The sequence below is a fragment of the Pantherophis guttatus genome, chromosome 13, assembly GCF_059756535.1.
Source record: "Pantherophis guttatus breed Tessera chromosome 13, ASM5975653v1, whole genome shotgun sequence".
NCBI lineage: Eukaryota > Metazoa > Chordata > Lepidosauria > Squamata > Colubridae > Pantherophis > Pantherophis guttatus.
Window position 1 is genome coordinate 11,239,235 of NC_142075.1, and position 20,352 is coordinate 11,259,586.

A 20,352-nucleotide genomic window follows, 5' to 3' on the forward strand; every position below is an offset into this window, starting at 1 on the left:
AGAGCCAGTTGGGTGTACTGGTTAAAGCTGCTGGACTAAGAGCAGAGAACCCAGAGTTTTAGTTCTCCAAAGCTCCACAGAGCCCATCTGGGTAATTTTAGAAGGACACATTTTAGCATTTGGGGGTATGTATCATTTGTGCCATTGGTCATTACAGAAGGGAGTGAGAATATAAGTGTGTGCTGATCTCAGTCCGTAAGCAAACCTTTAGCTAAATTTCATTGAAACGGTATATGATTCAGCCACAACTTGATATAGAAGAACTTGCTCTCTGGAGGAGAATTGAGAAAGCTACAGAAAACTCTTAACTGTAATTTTCCCAATTCTCCCCCATTGGACAATAAAAAGAAGAGAGTCAGCTTGGTGTAGTGATTAAAGCTGCTGCACTAAGATAGCACTAGCACTTAGACTTACATACCACTTCACGGTGCTTCACTGCCCTCTCTAAGCGGTTTACAGAGTCAGCCTCTTGCCCCCAACCATCTGGGTCCTCATTTTACCCAACTTGGAAGGATGGAAGGCTGAGTCAACCTTGAGCCGGTCAGGATTGAACTGCTGGCAGTGGGCAGAGTTAGCTGCAATATTGCATTCTAACCTCTGCACTACTGAGGGAGGGAGGGAGGGAGGGAGGGAGGGAGGGAGGGAGGAAGGAAGGAAGGAAGGAAGGAAGGAAGGAAGGAAGGAAGGAAGGAAGGAAGGAAGGAAGGAAGGAAGGAAGGAAAATAGCAATAGCACTTAGACTTGTATACCGCTTCACAGTGCTTTACATACCTCTGTAAGCGATTTACAGAGTCAGCATCTTGCCCCCAGCAATGTGGGTCCTCATTTTACCGACCTCAGAAAGATGGGAGGCTGAACTCAACCTTGAGTCGGTGAGAATCGAACTGCTCGCAGTAGGCAGAATTAGCCTGCAATATTGCATTCTAACCACTGTACCACCACAGGCTCTTTTTAGCCCCGAGTTCTAGTTCTCCATTAGACACAAATGCCAGCTGGGTAATTTTAGGGCAGTCACATACTCTTAGCTCTAATCTGGGATGTCAGAAAACATCCTGGAAGATGCTAATGGTCAACTTACTTCTGAAATATTGCTGGGAGTCATGATTGACTTGAAGGACCATAACAGGGAGAGCTAAAACAAGACTGCCAACTCTTGACTCTTGGCTCTTGGCTGCCTGCTGCTCAAGATTTTTGTATGCATTTTCTTAATAAAATTACATTCATTGTGCCTCACCCATGTTTTATTGAATAAGGCACAGCTGGCTGGTTTTAAGCCATCATGCCCAAGATCTCAAAATGTGCAAAGCTTGAACAGAACAGAACAATCAATGGTTCCAGGTTTGTAATAATACTTTCATTTTATGCCATATTAGAGAGGGCAAAGGAAAGGGAAACTGTTTCACATCATCCCCATGATATAAGGATGGGCTAGTCCAACTGGACGTCCTGCCTGATTAAATATTTGACATTGGTCCAAAACTATTATTTAGCTAGTTTTGATGCTTTGCAGATAGTTCTGATGACACTTCAATGGTCCAATCTAACACAGCTTCATATGGGACCCTTAGTATTTATGATGCAAAGAAAGTACAGTAGTGGCCAAAATTGTGGAAACCTTTTGGGAAAAGTGTATTTTCTAAAACTAGCTAATAACACCACTTTTTGGGGGGAGAGTAGTACCATAAAATTATATATCAATGGAAAGATAATTTAATCAAGAATGTAATGCAGTAGCTTTGATGAAAGATTTGCTCTTAGAATAGCAGTTACAGTTACAGTTAAAGAAGAAAAGTGAAATACGTAGAAAAAACGAGATATACAAAAATTATCACGTCGGTTAGTAGTTGGGTAACTTTTAGCATGAATTACAGCCTTACAATGTCTTCCTATGGAGTGAACCAAGTCTTTTAGTTCTGCAGCTGTTCTAATATGAAACCAAGATTGAATGATTGCTTCTATTAACTGGGTTTTATTGTTGGGTCGCTTCTGACTAATACGTTTCTTGTCGCCTCCATAGATTTTCAATTGTGTTAAGGTCTGGGCTATTCCCAGGCCATTCCAGGAGTGGAATGGGATTATCTTGAAACGCCAAAAAAAAAAAAAAAAAGAAAAGAAAAGAAAAAGAAAGAAAGAAAGAAAAGAAAAGAAAAAAGAAGTGGTGTTATTAGCCACTCAAAAATACACTTTTCCCAAAAGATTTCCACAATTTTGGCCACTGCTGTACATTGGAATAAAATCCACATAACCCAAAAAAATTCTGTATCTTTTGGCTAAAATCGCACTATTCCTGGATCAAAATCTGAACTAACTATGGTGGGATTTTATAAGACTATATCACATTCAGAATGATTTACTCTGTATAGAGTACAATAGATGAGGTGTTCAATTGTGACTGGTTGTGCTGGTGTTACAAATGAGTTGGATAATCCTAGACCAGTGATGGCTAATCTTTTTGCCATCATGTGCCAGGAGGGGAGGACGGGGGGGGGGTGTCGCAGCTCCCCCCACTCCTGGCACACAATGGCCTGGTAGGCCGTTTTTCTTTCTCAAAGGAGAAGGCAAAAACGGTCTTCACCACCACCCCCAGGAGGTCCTCCGGAGGCCGAAAACGACCCATTTGACAACTTCCGGTGGGATCGGAAGGCCTGTTTTTTTGCTGTCCCCAGCCTCCAGGGCCTCTCTAGGAATCTGGGGAGGGTGAAAACAGCCTTTCTCACCACACTGGAGGTCCTCCGCAGGCCAAAAACAGCCCATTTGACCAGAAGTTGTCAAACGGGCCGTTTTCGGGAAACAGCCTGTTTTCCTACTTCTGGTGGCCCCAGAAGATCCGAAAATCAGCTGGCCCGGAGCTGAGCGCACGTGCCCACTGATATGGCTACGCGTGCCACCTGTGGTACGCATGCCATAGGTTCTCCATCACGGTCCTAGACTGTCCAAACTGGAACATGGATTTATTTGAAAACATCTTCTGAAAGATATTTTCCCTATCTTGAACGTATGCATGATGTTTTGCCTTGTGATGGATAACAATTGGAATGGATTTAATTCTTCTTTCTTCCTGACCTTGAATTTTAGCTGCCCTTTGATGCCTTTGTATTACAAAATCTCTGTAACGCAACACTGATTAAGCATTGGGTGGATTCAGATTGGAATTTCAGCCTTGCCCATTGAATTTCCTTGTTCTCAATATTCTTGTAACTGAAAGAGTTTTATGTGAGCCCGGATTGACCTTTCCATTGGAAAAGCTTCAGCCAAGTATTTCCACTTGCGTAAATAAATGTGCGTATCTCAGATCACATGGAGGAGGGTTTTCAGAGAATTGTGTAGCCTGAATTCATGCCCCTGTCCTAATATAGTAAAGTAAAATATGATATAGTAAAAGCCGTGGTGGCACAGCAGTTAGAATGCAGTACTGCAGGCTACTTCTGCTGACTGCCAGCTGCCAGCAGTTCGATCCTGACCAGCTCAAGGTTGACTCAGCCTTCCATCCTTTCCAGGTCAGTAAAATGAGGACCCAGATTGTTGAGGGCAATAGGCTGACTCTGTAAACAGCTTAGAAAGGGCCGTAAGGCTCTGTGAAGCGGTATATAAATCTAAGTGCTATTGCTATTGCTATACCAGAGCCTGGCTAGACTGAGAGGGTGCTCCAGTTTATCTGGAGCCTATCAGATTTGAGAAAGTCTAGTATCACATCATAGTGTTCATTGGGCTTGGTTGAATCTATGGGGCTGGAGTTCAATCTAACAATCTAATCAACGAGAGAAGCAACCTAGAACTAAGAAGAAATTTCCTGATAGTTAAAACAATTAATCAGTGGATCGACTTGCCTCCAGAAGTTGTGAATGCTCCAACACTGGAAGTTTTTAAGATGAAATTGGACAACCATTTGTCTGAAATGGTATAGGGTTTCCTGCCTAAGCAGGGGGTTGGACTAGAAGACCTCCAAGGTCCCTTCCAGATTCTATTTGATTTGATTTGATTCTACTCTACTCTACTCTACTCTACTCTACTCTACTCTACTCTACTCTACTCTACTCTACTCTACTCTACTCTACTCTATTCTATTCTATTCTATTCTATATTCTACTCCACTCCACTCCACTCTACAATGTGCATCATTGCCAGATTCTAAGCATTTTAAAACCATAGTTTGAACAGATTGTAGCAGCTAAGGTAAGATCTAACTGTTAGCCTCACTGGAATGATTTGCAGAAAGTGCTAAGTAGCGCTGTGGCTTTCCAAGTAGTCCCTGACTTATGACTTCAATTGGGAGAAGAATTTATGCTGCCAAGTAAGGCCGTTGTTAAGTGAGTTCTGCCTGATTTTACAACCTTTTTGCTACAGTTGTTAAGCAAATCCAGCCTCCCCTATTTGATTATTATTGAAAGCCAACTGGGAGAGTGGCAAGTGACAATCATATTCTTTCTAACCAAAATTCTACTGGTTGTCTGGACTTTCTTTTAAATAAGTATTTATTTGTGAGTGTTACTCTGTTGTACCATTGACACCAGAAACCATTACTCTGTTCCTAAAGAAAGAATAGAAATATGATAATTCTTGTGATTGTTGACTGTTGAGCATACTTGACCTAGTCTAGTCTAGTCTAGTCCAGTCCAGTCCATGTTTCTTCCCTCCAGGAAAAATTGTACCCATTTATATTTTAGTGTATTAATCACTTGATGTGATGGTTGACTGTTGAGCATACTTGACCTATTCTATTCTATTCTAGTCTATTCTATTCTAGTCTATTCTATTCTAGTCTATTCTATTCTAGTCTATTCTAGTCTAGTCTAGTCTAGTCTAGTCTAGTCTAGTCTAGTCTAGTCCAGTCCAGTCCAGTCCAGTCCAGTCCAGTCCAGTCCAGTCCATGTTCAGGGTTTCTTCCCTCCAGGAAAAAATTGTACCCATTTATATTTCAGTGGTATTAATCACTTGATGTGATTGTTGACTGTTGAGCATACATGACCTATTCTATTCTATTCTATTCTATTCTATTCTATTCTATTCTATTCTATTCTATTCTATTCTATTCTATTCTATTCTATTCTATTCTAGTCCTAGTCTAGTCTAGTCTAGTCTAGTCTAGTCTAGTCTAGTCTAGTCTAGTCTAGTCTAGTCTAGTCTAGTCTAGTCCAGTCCAGTCCAGTCCAGTCCAGTCCAGTCCATGTTTCTTCCCTCCAGGAAAAATTGTACCCATTTATATTTTAGTGTATTAATCACTTGATGTGATGGTTGACTGTTGAGCATACTTGACCTATTCTATTCTATTCTATTCTATTCTATTCTATTCTATTCTATTCTATTCTAGTCTAGTCTAGTCTAGTCTAGTCTAGTCTAGTCTAGTCTAGTCTAGTCTAGTCTAGTCCAGTCCAGTCCAGTCCAGTCCAGTCCAGTCCATGTTCAGGGTTTCTTCCCTCCAGGAAAAATTGTACCCATTTATATTTCAGTGGTATTAATCACTTGATGTTTTCCTCTCTTCTTTCTTACCTTTACCTGTAGCCCGATATTGATAAAGCAGTAGAAGCAGCAAAAACAGCTTTCCAAAGTGGATCTGTGTGGAGACAAATGGATGCGGCCAACCGCGGGAGACTTCTGAATAAACTGGCCGACCTGATCGAGCGAGACAGGGAGGTGTTGGCAGTAAGTGAAGCTGGTGCATCAGCATGCCTGAAGGATCAACCAAGAAGGGTTGGGGTATCCCATTTAACCCTGAGCTTTTTGCTCCATTATTGGCCTATCAATTTGTGGGGGCATTTAGAAAGAGAAGGAAATTAAAAAGAGGCTGGAAAGTTACTCTTCTTTGCTTCCATCATGTAGACAAGAGAGCAGAATTTAGTAATAAGCAGGAGGGTCAATTGAAACAGGTAGGTGTAGAATCTGGCTTTGCCTTTCCTGCCATAAAAAGCCTTGGTAGTACAGTGGTCTAAGGCACCCTGTTATTAAGCTGGTTATTAAGACCAGCTGCCTGCAATTACTGCAGGTTCGAATCTCGCCAAGGCTCAAGGTTGACTCAGCCTTCCATCCTTTCTAAGGTAGGTAAATTGAGGACCCAGTTTGTGGGGGCAATAAGCTGACTTTGTATAAATATACAAAAGGATGAAGGCTATTGCTGAGCACATTGTAAGCCGCCCTGAGTCTCCGGAGAAGGGCGGCATATAAGTCAAATTAAAAAAAAAAATTAAAAATAAAGAAGAGACGCCCAGTAAAATCTACAGAAGGTCCTTGTTATTGCCATAAATGTCATCTTCAGTCCCAAAGGTGCTTTTTCAAGAGGTAGCTGGATTTTCTGGGTTTTCTTTGAAGACGTTTCGCTTCTCATCCAAGAAGCTTCTTCAGCTCTGACTGATGACCCCACACCATCCAGTCAGAGCTGAAACAGCTTCTTGGATGAGAAGCGAAACATCTTCAAAGAAAAAACAGAAAGTCCATTTGCCTCTTGGACAACCATGACCTGGATGATTTTCATCTTCAGTTTTGCAGAACAAAATGCAGGAAACAAATTAACAGAAAACATGTGTAGTCCTCGGTGCTCTCTAGCTTGGTTGTTTGCAGATGTTTCATTACCCGACTTGATAACCTCACTAATATGATTGTGGGGTTTACTCCCTGTTGATATATATAGTAGTTTACCCTGCCACTCTGCTGGGACTGTGGTTTTCTCCTCAGTAGTTCCTTAACTTAGGTTCTTTTTGTTTTGTTTTCTGATGGATTGTTTGTCTGGTGTTAATCCCTGCTTATCTGGGTGTTGGCTGCTGCAGGGGATGTGTTTTGGTCCTTTTTGTTTCCTTCTTAGCTTTTTTGCTGTCTCATGGTGTGTAAATATGGTATTATTTCTATAAAATGACTGCCAGCAAATAGCCAAACCCAGAAAGCACCGAGGATTCCATAGTTCGATCCTGAACCACATATATTTTCTTCTGTTGGTAATAGAAAGCATGCATGTGGGAGCCTTCAGCACCTCAAGCAAGTGTAATTTCCAAGTTTTCCCATTCAGGACTCTTGAGCAAAACCAATACAACTGGGATTGATTGACCCTCCAGGAAGAGTTTGAGAGGACTGGAAAGGATTTGCAGATAGGGTCCCTCCAACCTACTTGGTTGACCAACTGATTCTTGCCATCCTGTTGTTCCCACTAAAGATTTGGTTGGGAAAATATGTTCCCGGTAGAGATTGGCATGAAGTGTAAGCTTCAAATACAACGTTCTTGTTACCTTTTTTTGCTCTCAGACCCTGGAAACTTTGGACACAGGGAAACCGTTCCTCCAGGCTTTCTTCGTTGACCTTGAAGGTTGCATAAAAACCCTGAGATACTACGCTGGATGGGCAGATAAAATCCAAGGCAAGAATATTCCTGTGGGTAAGTTGCACCTGATATCTCCTCTGCTGACTTTCTTACCTTATGTCTGCTGAGTAAAATTAACTTGAATCTATAAACTGGAGAGAAGTTATGAAAACCCAATAATAGCAGTAGTAGTAGATCACCGTAGATGGGGACTACAACCAAGAAATTAAAAGATGCTTGCTCCTGGGGAGGAAAGTTATCCATTTCAGCACATTCTAATATTTTTTTTATTACAATTTCATCTGTAAGAATCTCCTCATTTTTCCATTGTTGTGCAAACACAATTCCAGCTACTCTCATTGAAGAGAGAAAGAATCAGTCACTGAGTCTTAAACAATTTAAAATAAATGTGTTTTTTTTTTCTTCCACTGTTCCTATATGACTAAAGTGTTTGCCAGGAAAAGTATGTGTGGAAAGTCAGAGGCAAAATATCCAAGCTGCATGATTCTTAAGTCTTGATAGTCAACTTCTGTTTGGAGTTTCCTCTGTTGTTTTTTTTTAAAGGTTTTGCCATCTCTTGTTACTGCGTGAGAACGTACTCTAAATAGGCAAGTCAGTTATAGTTGGCAAACGCTAATGTTTGTTTCTGCTGAGCCTTTAGGAAAAGTTTTCCAGCCACCCTGTTTGTCTCCGTCCCCTAGTATGATTCATATCAAAATCATCCTTGCTTGATAACATATCGTGTTCTCAAACCTTTTGCAGATGAAAACTACATCTGTTTCACCAGGCATGAGCCAGTGGGAGTTTGTGGAGCCATAACACCAGTGAGTAAGACATTTTGGATTCTAGTTTCTGTGTGGGCCTGAGAGTGGAGAGAAAAAAAAAATTATCTAGATCCGTGATGGCGAATCTGTGGCACATGTGTTACTTGTGGCATGCAGAGCCATATCTGTGGGCACGCAAGTGTTGCCCTAGTTCAGCTCCAGTGCGCATGTGTGTGCCGGCCAGCTGATTTTTGGGCCTTCCGGGCCCACAGGAAGTCAGGAAATGGGCCGTTTCCAGCCTCCAGGGGGGAGGCTGTTTTTGCCCTCCCCAGTCTCCTAGAAAGCCTCTAGAGCCTGGGGAGGGTGAAAAATGGGCGTACCTGGCCCACCGTGCCATCGCGTGCCAAAAGCGGGGGGGAGCCCGGGGGGGTGTCACACGCGCATGCATGGAGGGGTGGGGCGCATTGAATTAAGGGTGTGGGCACACGCGAGAGAGACCTCCCCCTGCACTCCCCCTGCTTTTGGCACGTGACGGCAAAAAGGTTAGCCATCACTGATCTAGATGGTCTCTAAAATCCCCTTCTTTCCTTGGATAATTAAGGTCAAGAAAAGGATTCTAGAGTACTTAGAAATCAGAGGTGTCCATGAACTCACCAAGAGTTGAGTGTGATTTCAGGGAAACTTGACTTTTGAAGACCACTTCTACAATGTCTGATTTACCCCAAGAATTTGGCGTCTCTAAGGTTGAACCGTTCCTCTGCTAAATGTTACCCAGTGACTGCCCAAATATTAAGAGGGCATTCGGAGTTGCAATAGTTGCAGTTGCAATAAAATGCAAGTATTTCTCTCTCTGGGCACAATGAGAATATATCTGCTGAATATAACTCCACACTGGCAACAAGAAGGGCATTTGGCCAATAAACACTCAGCTCCATTCAGTTGCCCAGACTCCACCTTGCAAGGGATTATGGGAGTTGTTAAAAGATGATGATTCGGAGTTGCAATGGCACTTTGTGGCCTATAAAATGTCATTTGGCCATCATAAAATGTCTCACTGCACATAAACCATTTCCACATGACCGCATTTGGGTGCTTGGCAACCAGCTCATATTTAAGACTGGTTGCAGTGTCCCACAGTCATGTAAGAATGATTGGCAATTTTTTTTTAATGCTTTCTGGTGGGTTTCGCCAGTTTCAGGCAAAAAATGCCCCTTTGTAAGAATGGTTTCAGCTTATGAACATGTGATAAACTACCTTGACTTACGACGATCACGATTTACGACCTAAATTTCAGTCCCAATGGCACTTGCAAATCGAGGGCTACCTGTAGCAGGATTGCTATCCGAAGGCAGCAGGGGATTCAGAATTGCTCTTTGTGCCCTGGGTATTTATGCAGCAACGCGAAAGAGCCATCGCTCGCTTTATTCTGCTTTAGTGAAGAAATCCTAGTGATTTCTGGTTTCAAGCCACGTTAGGCTTCTGAAGGTGGAGGACATCACCTTCACTTCAGCCAGCTTTAGAAGATCTGATCCTGGGATGGCGAAAACTCCATTGGAGGAGAACATCTTAGCAGTGGATTGTCCATGTGCGTGTTGGAAGAAATGTCCATCTGGGTTCAGTTCCAAGTGGGGAGAAAGACACTGGAAACATGGAGGCTGATTGGAAAGATGGTTTATGGGTGAACGGGACCTCATGGGTTTGAAGTCCTGGGTAGCTGACCACATGGAGTGGAGAGCGAGTGTTATTTATACCCTCTCTTGGGCTTTGAACTTGAGCTTCCTGTTCTATGTTTTCTATTGGCTGTCAGACTCTATGGGCTCTATGGGGGCTATGCAGGGGTCACAGCTGAGGTTGTCTGAATTAATGTTGGTTGAACCTTGCTGGGTGATGCAATGAAGGGCAATTCCTATTGTGGCTGAATGGCTTTGCCCTGAAGGATAATCCCATCATCCTGGAGCTGAAGGTCTTTTGTTTTGTAGATAGGTTGGCCCAGTTTTTTGTCTTGTAGATAAGCTGGCACCAAAATATCTGCTAGGGGGGCAGAGAGCTGGGGCTGAGTTTCTGTCTCCAGGAGCATGTTACTCAATTTCTCATCCAGGGAAATCTAATATTCTGCCTTTTTAATATTTCCTATAAACATTTCATTCTTCTAGGAAGAGGGGTGGCTGCTAACTTTCTACATGCGCTATTTCCCCCCTAATTTACAAATCCCAGGATCTAGGTTCAGCCACCGTGCTAAGAGAAAAACAAGCGATGTCTCATTTCACCCAGTCTGTATTTAGAGTAATTTAAACAGACCTCCTCCCAGAACAAACTGCTATTTTGGAGTTGCAATAGACTCGTCGTAGTTGGAGTTCTCCTCTTCCTTGGTGGGGGAAAGTTCCTTTATCCAGATCTGATGGAAATTATACAAAATATGCAGGGGGGGGGCTTCAAAAATTTTAGCAAGGGGTTCTCTGCCAAGTTGCTGGGTGGGCGTGGCCATGGTGGGCATGGCCTAGTCAGCCTCCTGCACCATAGCAGGGCGGGTGTTTTTGCCCTCCCCAGGCTCTGGAGGCTTTTTTCGAGCCTCTGGGAGGGCGAAAATGGCCTCCCCAGGCTCCGGAGGCCCTCTTGAGGCCAGAAATGGCCCCGTTTCTGGCCTTCCTGAACTTCTGGTAGGCCTGTTTTTCACCCTTCCTGAGCCTCTGTGCACGCCTTGCACTTACCTGCATCCAAAACGGGCCACGTGGGGAGGGGCAGGGTGGGTGGGGCCAGCCAAGAGTGGGATTTGGGGGTTCTCACAACTGCAGAGAATCTTAGCTAGAGGTTCTCTCGAACCCTTGCGAACCCTCAGCAGCCCACCCCTGAAAATATGTCCTAAATCCAGAGGGCCTTGGCCCTCCCTTCTGCACAATGAAAACTCCCAGTTAATTATGCCACAGCGGGAATCTTGGGGTTGGTTGCGGTGCTCCTCTGTAGTTTATTTTACATAATGGTTAATCCCAGCGTATCATGGGCCATTCTGTTGATTACCCTGCAGGGGAAGATTGCCGCTAGCAATTACCTCTCCTTAATCTACAGCAGGTATTTTCGTTGGCAGAAAATGATTTGTAACTAGGCTGAGAATGTTTACACAGCTGTCAGAATAAAATACCACCCTGGGATATTTCCTTACCACTGCTGGGATTTAGCCAGCATCGCATGAAACTTTGACGAGATACGGCATCTGATGTCTCCAGGAAAATAAAAACAAGGCCCATTTTATCTAGGGGAAAAAAGAGATTCCACCGATAGGAGAAGTTTAGAAGATGTTACGGACAATCCGGTACATTCAGAGCAGTTTACGATGTCCGAATGGGAATGCTGGCACACATGGCCATGGGGATGCTACAAAGATTGTAAGTGTGAAAAATGGTGCTAAGTCACTTTTTTCAGTGCCTATGTAACTTTGAACACTCACTAAAAGAGCTGTTGTAAGTCGAGGACTACCTATGATGTAAACTTTTATCAAAGAGTGACTCCCTAGTGATCCACCCACCCAACAGAAAAGATAAACCCTCTGTGAGTGTTTTTTAAATTGTCAGCTTGAACTTCATCTTCAGCTCTCTTGTATGGTCAACATACTTATTTTATTAATGTAGAATTAAAATGTATTGGCCAAGTATGATTGGACACACAAGGAATTTGTCTTTGGTGCATAGGCTCTCGGTGTACATAAAAAGACAAGATACATTCATCAAGAATCATACAGTACAACACTTAATGATAGTCATAGGGTACAAATAAGTAATCAAATCATACTAGGAAACAATATCAATCGTGAGGATACAAGGAACAAAGTTACAGTCATACTGTCATAAGTGAGTGGAGATGGGTGATAGGAACGATGAAAAGATTAATAGTAATTTTAATGCAGACTTAGTGAATAGTTTGACAGTGTTGAGGGAATTATTTGTTTAGCAGAGAGATGGCGTTCGGGGAAAAAACTGTCCTTGTGTCTAGTTGTTCTGGTGTGCAGTGCTCCATAGCATCGTTTTGAGGGTAGGAGTTGAAACAGTTTATGTCCAGGATGCGATATCTGTAGATATTTTCACAGCCCTCTTTTTGACTCGTGCAGTATACAGGTCCTCAATGAAAGGCAGGTTGGTAGCCATTGTGTTTTCTGCAGTTCTAATTATCCTCTGAAGTCTGTGTCTGTGTCTGTGTCTGTGTCTGTGTCTGTGTCTGTGTCTGCCTTGTTGGGTTGCAGAACCAAACCAGACAGTTATAGAGGTGCAGATAACAGACTCAATAGTTCCTCTGTAGAACTGGATCAGCACCTCCATGGGCAGTTTGAGCTTCCTGAGTTGCCGCAGAAAGAACATTCTTTGTTGTGCTTTTTTGATGACGTTTTTGATTTTAGGTGTCCATTTTAGGTCCTGAGATATGATAGAACCTAGAAATTTGAAGATCTCTACTATTGATACTGTGTTGTCTAGTATTGTAAGAGGTGGTAGTATGGGAAGGTTTCTTCTAAAATCCACCACCATTTCTATGGTTTTGAGTGTATTTAGTTCAAGATTGTTCTGGTTGCACCACAAGGCTAGTTGTTCAACCTCCCGTCTGCATGCAGAGTCATCGTTGTCTTGAATGAGACCAATCACTGTTGTATCATCTGCAAACTTCAGTAGTTTAACAGATCAATCATTTGAGATGCACTCATTGGTATATAGAGAGAAGTGGAGAGAGCACACATCCTTGGGGTGCCCCTGTGCTAATTGTACAGGTATTCTATGTGATTCTACTTAGCTTCACCTGCTGTTTCCTGTCTGTTAGGAATATGTATTAATTAAATGTATGCTGCAATCATGGGATCGTTAATGGCCTGCAAAATAAGCTAATAGAATTAAAACTCAGAGACAAAACACAGCATTAGAGCCCCAAACTCTGTCTTCGACATTTTCTAGGAGGTAGATAACATTGGAGACAGCCATATCTCCAGTGGGAAGGAACCCCAAATTTGGCCCATCATCAGAAAACGATGCTACATTTCTCTATCTCCCAGAAAAGGGGCAGTCAGCTATTTCTCTGGGCATGATCGGAGTGGTCCCTGGGGAAATGCGGTCTTGCAAGTAACTTGCACAAATCCACACAAATGTCTCTGGCTGTGTGTGTGGACACACACTGGCTGTGTTTAAGCAAAGCGCAATTCAATCACTGCCGTTTGGAAATGACTTGGCCAACACATGCGGGACTGATCTTATTTTTAGACCTTTTTGGCTCTTCTCATCGTTTTCTTCTGTGTGCATGTGCCAGCACATAGCTGACTTTACCTGATTTTTTTTAAAAAAGAAAGAAAGCTGGATTGGATCTGGTTTAGTATTCGAGTGGGAGATCAAGGTTAAAAAAATAAAATAAGGTAATTACAGAAATTTTTATAATGCTGTCGGGAAAACCGCACGGCTATGTCCAGGTAGTCACCTTTATGTCTTGACAACGGTAACTCTTCCCTGTTTTTAAAAAATCTTTTTAAAAGGGAACTTTTTGAAAAGGGGTCTACGAGCCGAAATTTAGCAGCCGTCAGTTGTTTCTCCTCCGGTCATAGCTAAAAAATTGGTGTACGCAGCCCCACAGCGACACTTAGAGATGGGATAAAGTATTGCACCATGATAAAAAGGATGTGCTCCTGTTAGAACCTGTAGGTCCTGTTCTTCAAAGGAAAACGGATAAATTCCACATTCTATGTCATTAGAAGCATGGATATTAAACTGTAGAATATTTAATTTAAGTAGTAAATACTATTGAATATGGTGGTTATTTAACTGAGTGGTGTGGTGACGTAGACGGGAAGATGCTCTCTCCTCCCACTTGGAAGGTTGAGAGTTCAGTCCTAGGTAGTGGCAGATGTTTATTTCCTAAGACGTAAAGAAAAAAATATCTGCTGCGAACTCCATGTAGGCATCAGGAAAGGCATCCGGCCAATAAATGCTCAACTCCATCCAGTTGCCCCGACTCTACACCAAATTGAGGGTCATAAAAATGGGAGTTTATGATGGTTATTTAATGGACAGATTTAGTTTTATCTGGGAGTAACCATACTGTAGTTCTCCAGCTCTTTAGGAAGAGCATCAAAAAGGGAACTGGAAGAATGACAGGGATGTCCTTCTTACCATCTCTGGGTCACTGTTGTTTGTTTCTGTACTGGAGACAAATTCCTTGTGTGTCTAACCACACTTGGTCAAATACTTGGTCTTCTTTCTTTCAGTGGAATTTTCCTTTGCTGATGCTGATCTGGAAGATGGCCCCAGCTTTGTGTTGTGGCAACACCTTAGTTGTGAAACCTGCTGAGCAAACACCCCTCACCTCCCTCCATCTGGGCTCTTTAGTCAAGGAGGTAAGTGCCACGAATAAATCTAAGAGTTAGAGCTGGGGGGTTAGAGGAGGGACCCTCCCTAGTTTTTTCTGGAAGGTTAAAGGAAAGGAGAAATACTTTGAGACCAGCAAAACGAATATCAGGTAGTGATATTTTGAGGTAGTGCAGACAAGAACCAAAACCGTGAATACTTCTAACACCACCTTTTACTGTAAGGCAAAGGTAAAGGTTCCCCTCGCACATATGTGCTAGTCGTTCCTGACTCTAGGGGGAGATGCTCATCTCCGTTTCAAAGCCGAAGAGCCAGCGCTGTCCGAAGACGTCTCTGCGGTCATGTGGCCAGCATGACTCAATGCCAAAGGCGCATGGAACGCTGTTCCCTTCCCACCAAAGGTGGTTGGTCCCTATTTTTCTACTTGCATTTTTCACGTGCTTTCGAACTGCTAGGTTGGTAGTAACAAATTTTACATTTCACCACTGAAGCAAACCCTGTTCCCTTCTAGCATTGATGATGTTATCTAGCTTGGTAATCAAACGTCTGTAAGAAAACCGTTAGGTTCAGAGAGCTGCAAGGATTCAACAGACCCTTCTGAGTTTATTAACAATCTTGAGTTCCAGATAACCCAATGCAGAATTTCAAAAACGTTATAGTAGTTTTAGCAAATAGGTCTGTCGCAACTTCCCCTTTGTTTCTGCCCCTTTCTTAACAGTTCATTTTAGAGAAATGCTGGTTTTTTTTCCCCCCTCCTTGCAACTCAAAACATGTTATTCCTTTTTAGGCAGGATTCCCCCCAGGGGTACTGAACATCGTGCCAGGATATGGACCTACGGCAGGAGCTGCTCTTTCCTTGCATCCCAAGGTTGACAAAATAGCATTCACAGGCTCAACAGAGGTCAGTGATGGAAATGTTTACGTACAGTGTAGTTCCACGTCTCTTTTGCTCCTCCACAATCCATTACTTGGATTGGACCCATTACTATTAAAAAAGTTGTTGAGAAATAACCGAACAACAGATAGAGATGAGGCCAGAAACATTTTTACTAGGAATGAGTTCCCAGGGTCACATGAAAAAGAAATACAATATTTAATTATCCATATTATCACAGCAGCAAGAATAATCTACGCTCAGAATTGGAAAAATAATAATATACCATCCGAAGATAACTTGATTAGAAAAGTTTTAGAATGTGCGGAGATGGACAAATTAACAAAGGAGGACACAAGAAAAAGAGGAAACAGAATATTACTTAGTGTGGGAGAAATGGTACGAACGGCTGGAAGGGAGAGATAAAAGGCAAGGAAAAATTAAATAATGGTCGAAATAGGAGTAGGAGTATAATAGCAAATATGAGGAAACATAAATTGTAGAAATGAAATTGTGTACAAGGGTATTTATATGTATATATGTAAATAAATAAATTAATATTAGAAGTATATGTACAAAAGAGATAGTAGAATAAGGGAGAAAAAAATGTATATGTAAGAAATTCTTGACTGACGCGAAATTGTTTGAAAGGGAAAAGTGTTAAAGCTTTCTTTTTGTTTTTAAAAAATGTTTAATAATTAAAAAAAAAAGATGCTGAGACTCTAGAAAGAGTGCAGAGAAGAGCAACCAGGATGATTAGGGGACTGGAGGTTAAAACATACGATGAACGGTTGCAGGAACTGGGTATGGCTAGTCTAGTGAAGAGAAGGAGCAGGGGACACATGATAGCAGTCTTCCAATATTTGAGGGGCTGCCACAGAGAGGAGGGGGTCAAGCTATTCTCCAAAGCACCCGAAGGCCAGACAAGGAATAATGGATGAAAACTGAACAAGGAGAGATTCAACCTGGAAATAAGGAGAAATTTTCTGTCCGTGAGAACAATCAACCCATGGAACAGAAGTTGCCTTCAGAAGTTGTGGGAGCTTCATCCCTGCAAGTTTTCAAGAAGAGATTGGACTGCCATCTGTCAGAAATGGTGTGGGGTCTCCTGCTTGGGTGGGGGGGGTTGGACTAGATGACCTCCAAGACCCCTTCCAACTCTTGTTAATCTGGAAACTTAAATCTACAAAATACTTCATTTTCCAGGAGAGCCACAAAGAAAATTCCCAGGCATATTTGCAAGTATTTCCAGATAGTCGGTACAGATGGTTGCAATACAGATTCCTCACTTTTTTGTGTTTTAAGTATTATAAAGAAATGACGAAGGTGAGAAATAAATCAGGTCTGTTGCTGTTAAAGAATAGGAAATCAGAAACCCCCAGGGGTCTGCTGTCCGTCGACAGAAATTCTACCTTATGGCTGTTTTGCATCAGGAGAGCCCATTTGGTCCATTCTTTCACCCTTTATGGAAATAATCTTTCCAAAATGTTTGGCATTGGATGCAGGAAGAGGTTATTTGCTCGTCAAGTTTCTGCTTAACTGAATTCACCTGTAGGTAATGCTGATAGAGCTGCTGATCCAGTTCTACAGAGGAACTATTGAGTCTGTCATCTGCACCTCTATAACTCTCTGGTTCGGTTCTGCAACCCAACAAGACAGACACCGACTTCAGAGGATAATTAGAACTGCAGAAAAAACAATGGCCACCAACCTGCCTTCCACTGAGGACCTATATACTGCATAAGTCAAAAAGAGGGCTGTGAAAATATTTACAGACCCCTCGCATCCTGGACATAAATTGTTTCAACTCCTACCCTCAAAATGACGCTATAGAGCACTGCACACCAGAACAACTAGACACAAGAACAGTTTTTCCCCCGAATGCCATCACTCTGCTAAACAAATAATTCCCTCAACACCGTCAAACTATTCACTAAGTCTGTAATACTATTAATCTTCTCATCGCTCCTATCCCTCATCTCTTCCCACTTGTGACTGCATGACTGCAACTTGTTGCTTATATCCTTGTGATTTATATTGATATTGATTGTTTCCTGGTATGATTCGATTGCTTATTGCACCGTATGACTGTCACTGGGTATTGTGCCTTGTGATTCCTGACGAATGTATTTTATTCTCCTTATGTACACCGAGAGTGTATGCACCAAAGACAAATTCCTTGTGTGTCCAATCACACTTGGCCAATAAAGAATTCTATTCTGTTCTATAAGCTGACACGTGTGTGTGGTTTGATTCAAGTTAACCTAGGCTCTGAAGAAGGGTGGACTCTCAAATGTCCTTTCCAGAAACCTCATCCACTCTCCGCTGACAGTGTTTGGAGTTGAGGATTTAATGTCCTTGCCAGCCTCCTGTCAGTTCTCATCTGTTACGGTCTTTCTGGCACGCTCGAGATCCCTGCCTGTAATTATGAGAAATTGCTGTCAGCACCAAAGGGTCTGGCAAATGCCTTTCGGTTGGGAATCTTGGCATGTAGCAGCACCATCTATTGGCTGAAACTTGGATTGTTGCAAAAGAGGCTTTGTTTCTTCCCCCCCCCTCCCAGTTTCTGGGGTGTTAATTGTGAGGGTTTCCCAAGGTAATTATTAGACAATGTCCAGGATCTGACTGAGAGGCCAGTGATGGGATTAATGGTCTAATACAAATATCTGAGTTGACATGGACATGTTTGGACCTAGGGTGGCTAAGGATATTTGCAAAGTGTTCTTCCTTCCTTCCTGCCTTCCTCCCTCCCTCTCTCCCGTCCTTCCTTCCTCCCTCTCTCCCTTCCTCCCTTCCTTTCTCCCTTCCTCCCTCCCTCCCTCCCTTCCTCTCTCCCTTCCTCTCTCTCTTCCTTCCTTCCTCCCTCTCTCCCTTCCTCCCTTCCTTTCTCCCTTCCTCCCTCCCTCCCTCCCTTCCTCTCTCCCTTCCTCTCTCTCTTCCTTCCTTCCTCCCTCTCTCCCTTCCTCCCTTCCTTTCTCCCTTCCTCCCTCCCTCCCTCCCTCTCTCCCTTCCTCCCTCCCTCCCTCCCTCCCTTCCTCTCTCCCTTCCTTCCTTCCTCCCTCTCTCCCATCCTCCCTTCCTTCCTCTCTCCCTTCCTCCCTCCTTTCCTTCCTCCCTCTCTCCCTTCCTTCCACCCTTCCTCCCTCTCTCCCTTCCTTCCTCCCTCCCTCCCTTCCTTCCTCTCTCCCTTCCTTCCTCCCTCTCTCCCTTCCTCCCTCCTTTCCTTCCTCCCTCTCTCCCTTCCTTCCACCCTTCCTCCCTCTCTCCCTTCCTTCCTCCCTCCCTCCCTTCCTTCCTCTCTCCCTTCCTTCCTCCCTCCCTCCCTTCCTCCCTCTCTCCCTTCCTTCCTCCCTCCCTGCCTCCCTTCCTCCCTTCCTTCTCTGGGACGTCTACCTTTCTCCCATGTGGGAATCTGTTCCTGCTTAATATTTTTGAGACTTTCATCAGCCAGCTAGCTGGGCTCATCCACCATGGAACATACAATCAAATATTCCAAAAGGGCTGCATGCCATTTCTGCTGGACTTCATTAAAAAAAACAAAAAAAAAAAACATTGAAACTGTGAGCATAGGAGCATATGAGGAAGACAATGCGTTTTTTCTTCGGGAATGTTTTTTGTTCCTTTTACATATACAGAATGTATAAGATGAATGACTGAATTATAGCGCGGTTTTAATGGTTTATAAATTATAGGAGGGAGGCATGTTAGGCTATGATGTAAAAAAAAATCCCTTCCTTCCTTCCTTCCTTCCTTCCTGCCTTCCTTCCTTTCTTTCTCTTTCCTTGCTTGCTTGCTTCCTTCCTTCTTTTTCTTTCTTTCTCTTTCCTTCCTTCCTTCCTTCCTTCTTTCTTTCTTTCTCTTTCCTTCCTTCCTTCCTTCTTTCTTTCTTTCTCTTTCCTTCCTTCCTTCCTTCCTTCCTTCCTTCCTTCTTTCTTTCTTTCTCTTTCCTTGCTTCCTTCTTCCTCTTTCTTTCTTCTTTCTTTCTTTCTTTCTTTCTTTCTTTCTTTCTTTCTTTCTTTCTTTCTTTCTTTCTCTTTCCTTGCTTCCTTTCTTTTTTTCTTTCTTCTTGTAAATAACATTTATATGAAAAGAATTTTTAAAAGAGGAAGTACAATACCATCCTGGTCCAATGGTTGCCCAGTTTCTTCTTGAAAGCCTCCAGTGACGGAGGACCCACAACTCCTGGAGGCAAGCTATTCCGTTGATTAATTGTTCACCATCAGAAAATTTCTCCTGATTTTCAGGTTGGATCTCTCTTTAACACTCTTCCACCTGTTGTTTCTTGTCCTGCCCCTTTGGAAAATAAGTCAATCCCCTCTTCCCCGTGACAGTCTCTCACGTACTGGAAGACAATCAGCATACCCCCACCCACCCCATTCCCAAATCCTTCTCTTCAAGAGGTTGAAAAACTCTGAATAGTTTTCAGGTTGATTCTGCCTAATATTAGAAAACGAACATAGACTTCGTCAGACATAAATACCAATATTTGGGGGATGTCGGCTGTTTTTGGAAAACAGTCTTAGCAAATTCCTAATTAGTGCTTTCTCTGACTGAACAAACTATTCGGAACAAGGTTTTCTCCTCTTTTTTTGGGCAGAGGCTAGGAATCTCACATTCCCTCCCCCCCTTTTTTCCTTTTTCTTTGCCACAGGTTGGAAAGCTGATCAAAGAAGCCGCTTCGAAAAGCAATCTCAAGAGGGTGACTCTGGAGCTGGGTGGGAAAAATCCTTGCATTGTCTGCGCAGATGCTGACTGTGAGTGGGATCCGGTTGGGAAATTTCTGTTACCCCTAGTCTATGTTTCTCCTGGTCTTTCAAGATAGCATACAGAAGAAGAAGGGGGAAAGAGGAGGAGAAGGGGGTAAGAAAGGGAGGAAGAAGAGAGGAGAGGGGAAAGAGGAGAGGAAGTAGAAAAGGGAAGGAGAGGAGGAATGAGGAAAGTAGAAAGAGAGAGAAGAGGAGAGAGAAGGGAAGAAGAAAAGGAAAAGGTTGTATTAAAATAAAGGAAGGAGATGGTAGAAGAGCAGACCCGCACAACTAATTAGCAAATGGAAGTTAAAGAATAAGATGAATGAATAATGATTAATGATGGACAAAAGACTGTACA

The 20,352-nt window shown here is 42.8% G+C and overlaps 1 protein-coding gene across 1 annotated transcript in view; it reads left to right on the forward strand.

Annotated features, from left to right (window-relative positions):
• ALDH1A3 (aldehyde dehydrogenase 1 family member A3) overlaps positions 1-20,352 on the forward strand; it is a 50,640-nt gene that overhangs the window by 19,371 nt on the left and 10,917 nt on the right. Inside the window, exons 3-8 of the mRNA XM_060694811.2 lie at positions 5,500-5,640; positions 7,228-7,357; positions 8,045-8,106; positions 14,273-14,401; positions 15,160-15,273; positions 19,898-20,000. Of these exons, the coding sequence (XP_060550794.1) occupies positions 5,500-5,640; positions 7,228-7,357; positions 8,045-8,106; positions 14,273-14,401; positions 15,160-15,273; positions 19,898-20,000 (679 nt within the window). The remainder of the gene's footprint in view (positions 1-5,499; positions 5,641-7,227; positions 7,358-8,044; positions 8,107-14,272; positions 14,402-15,159; positions 15,274-19,897; positions 20,001-20,352) is intronic.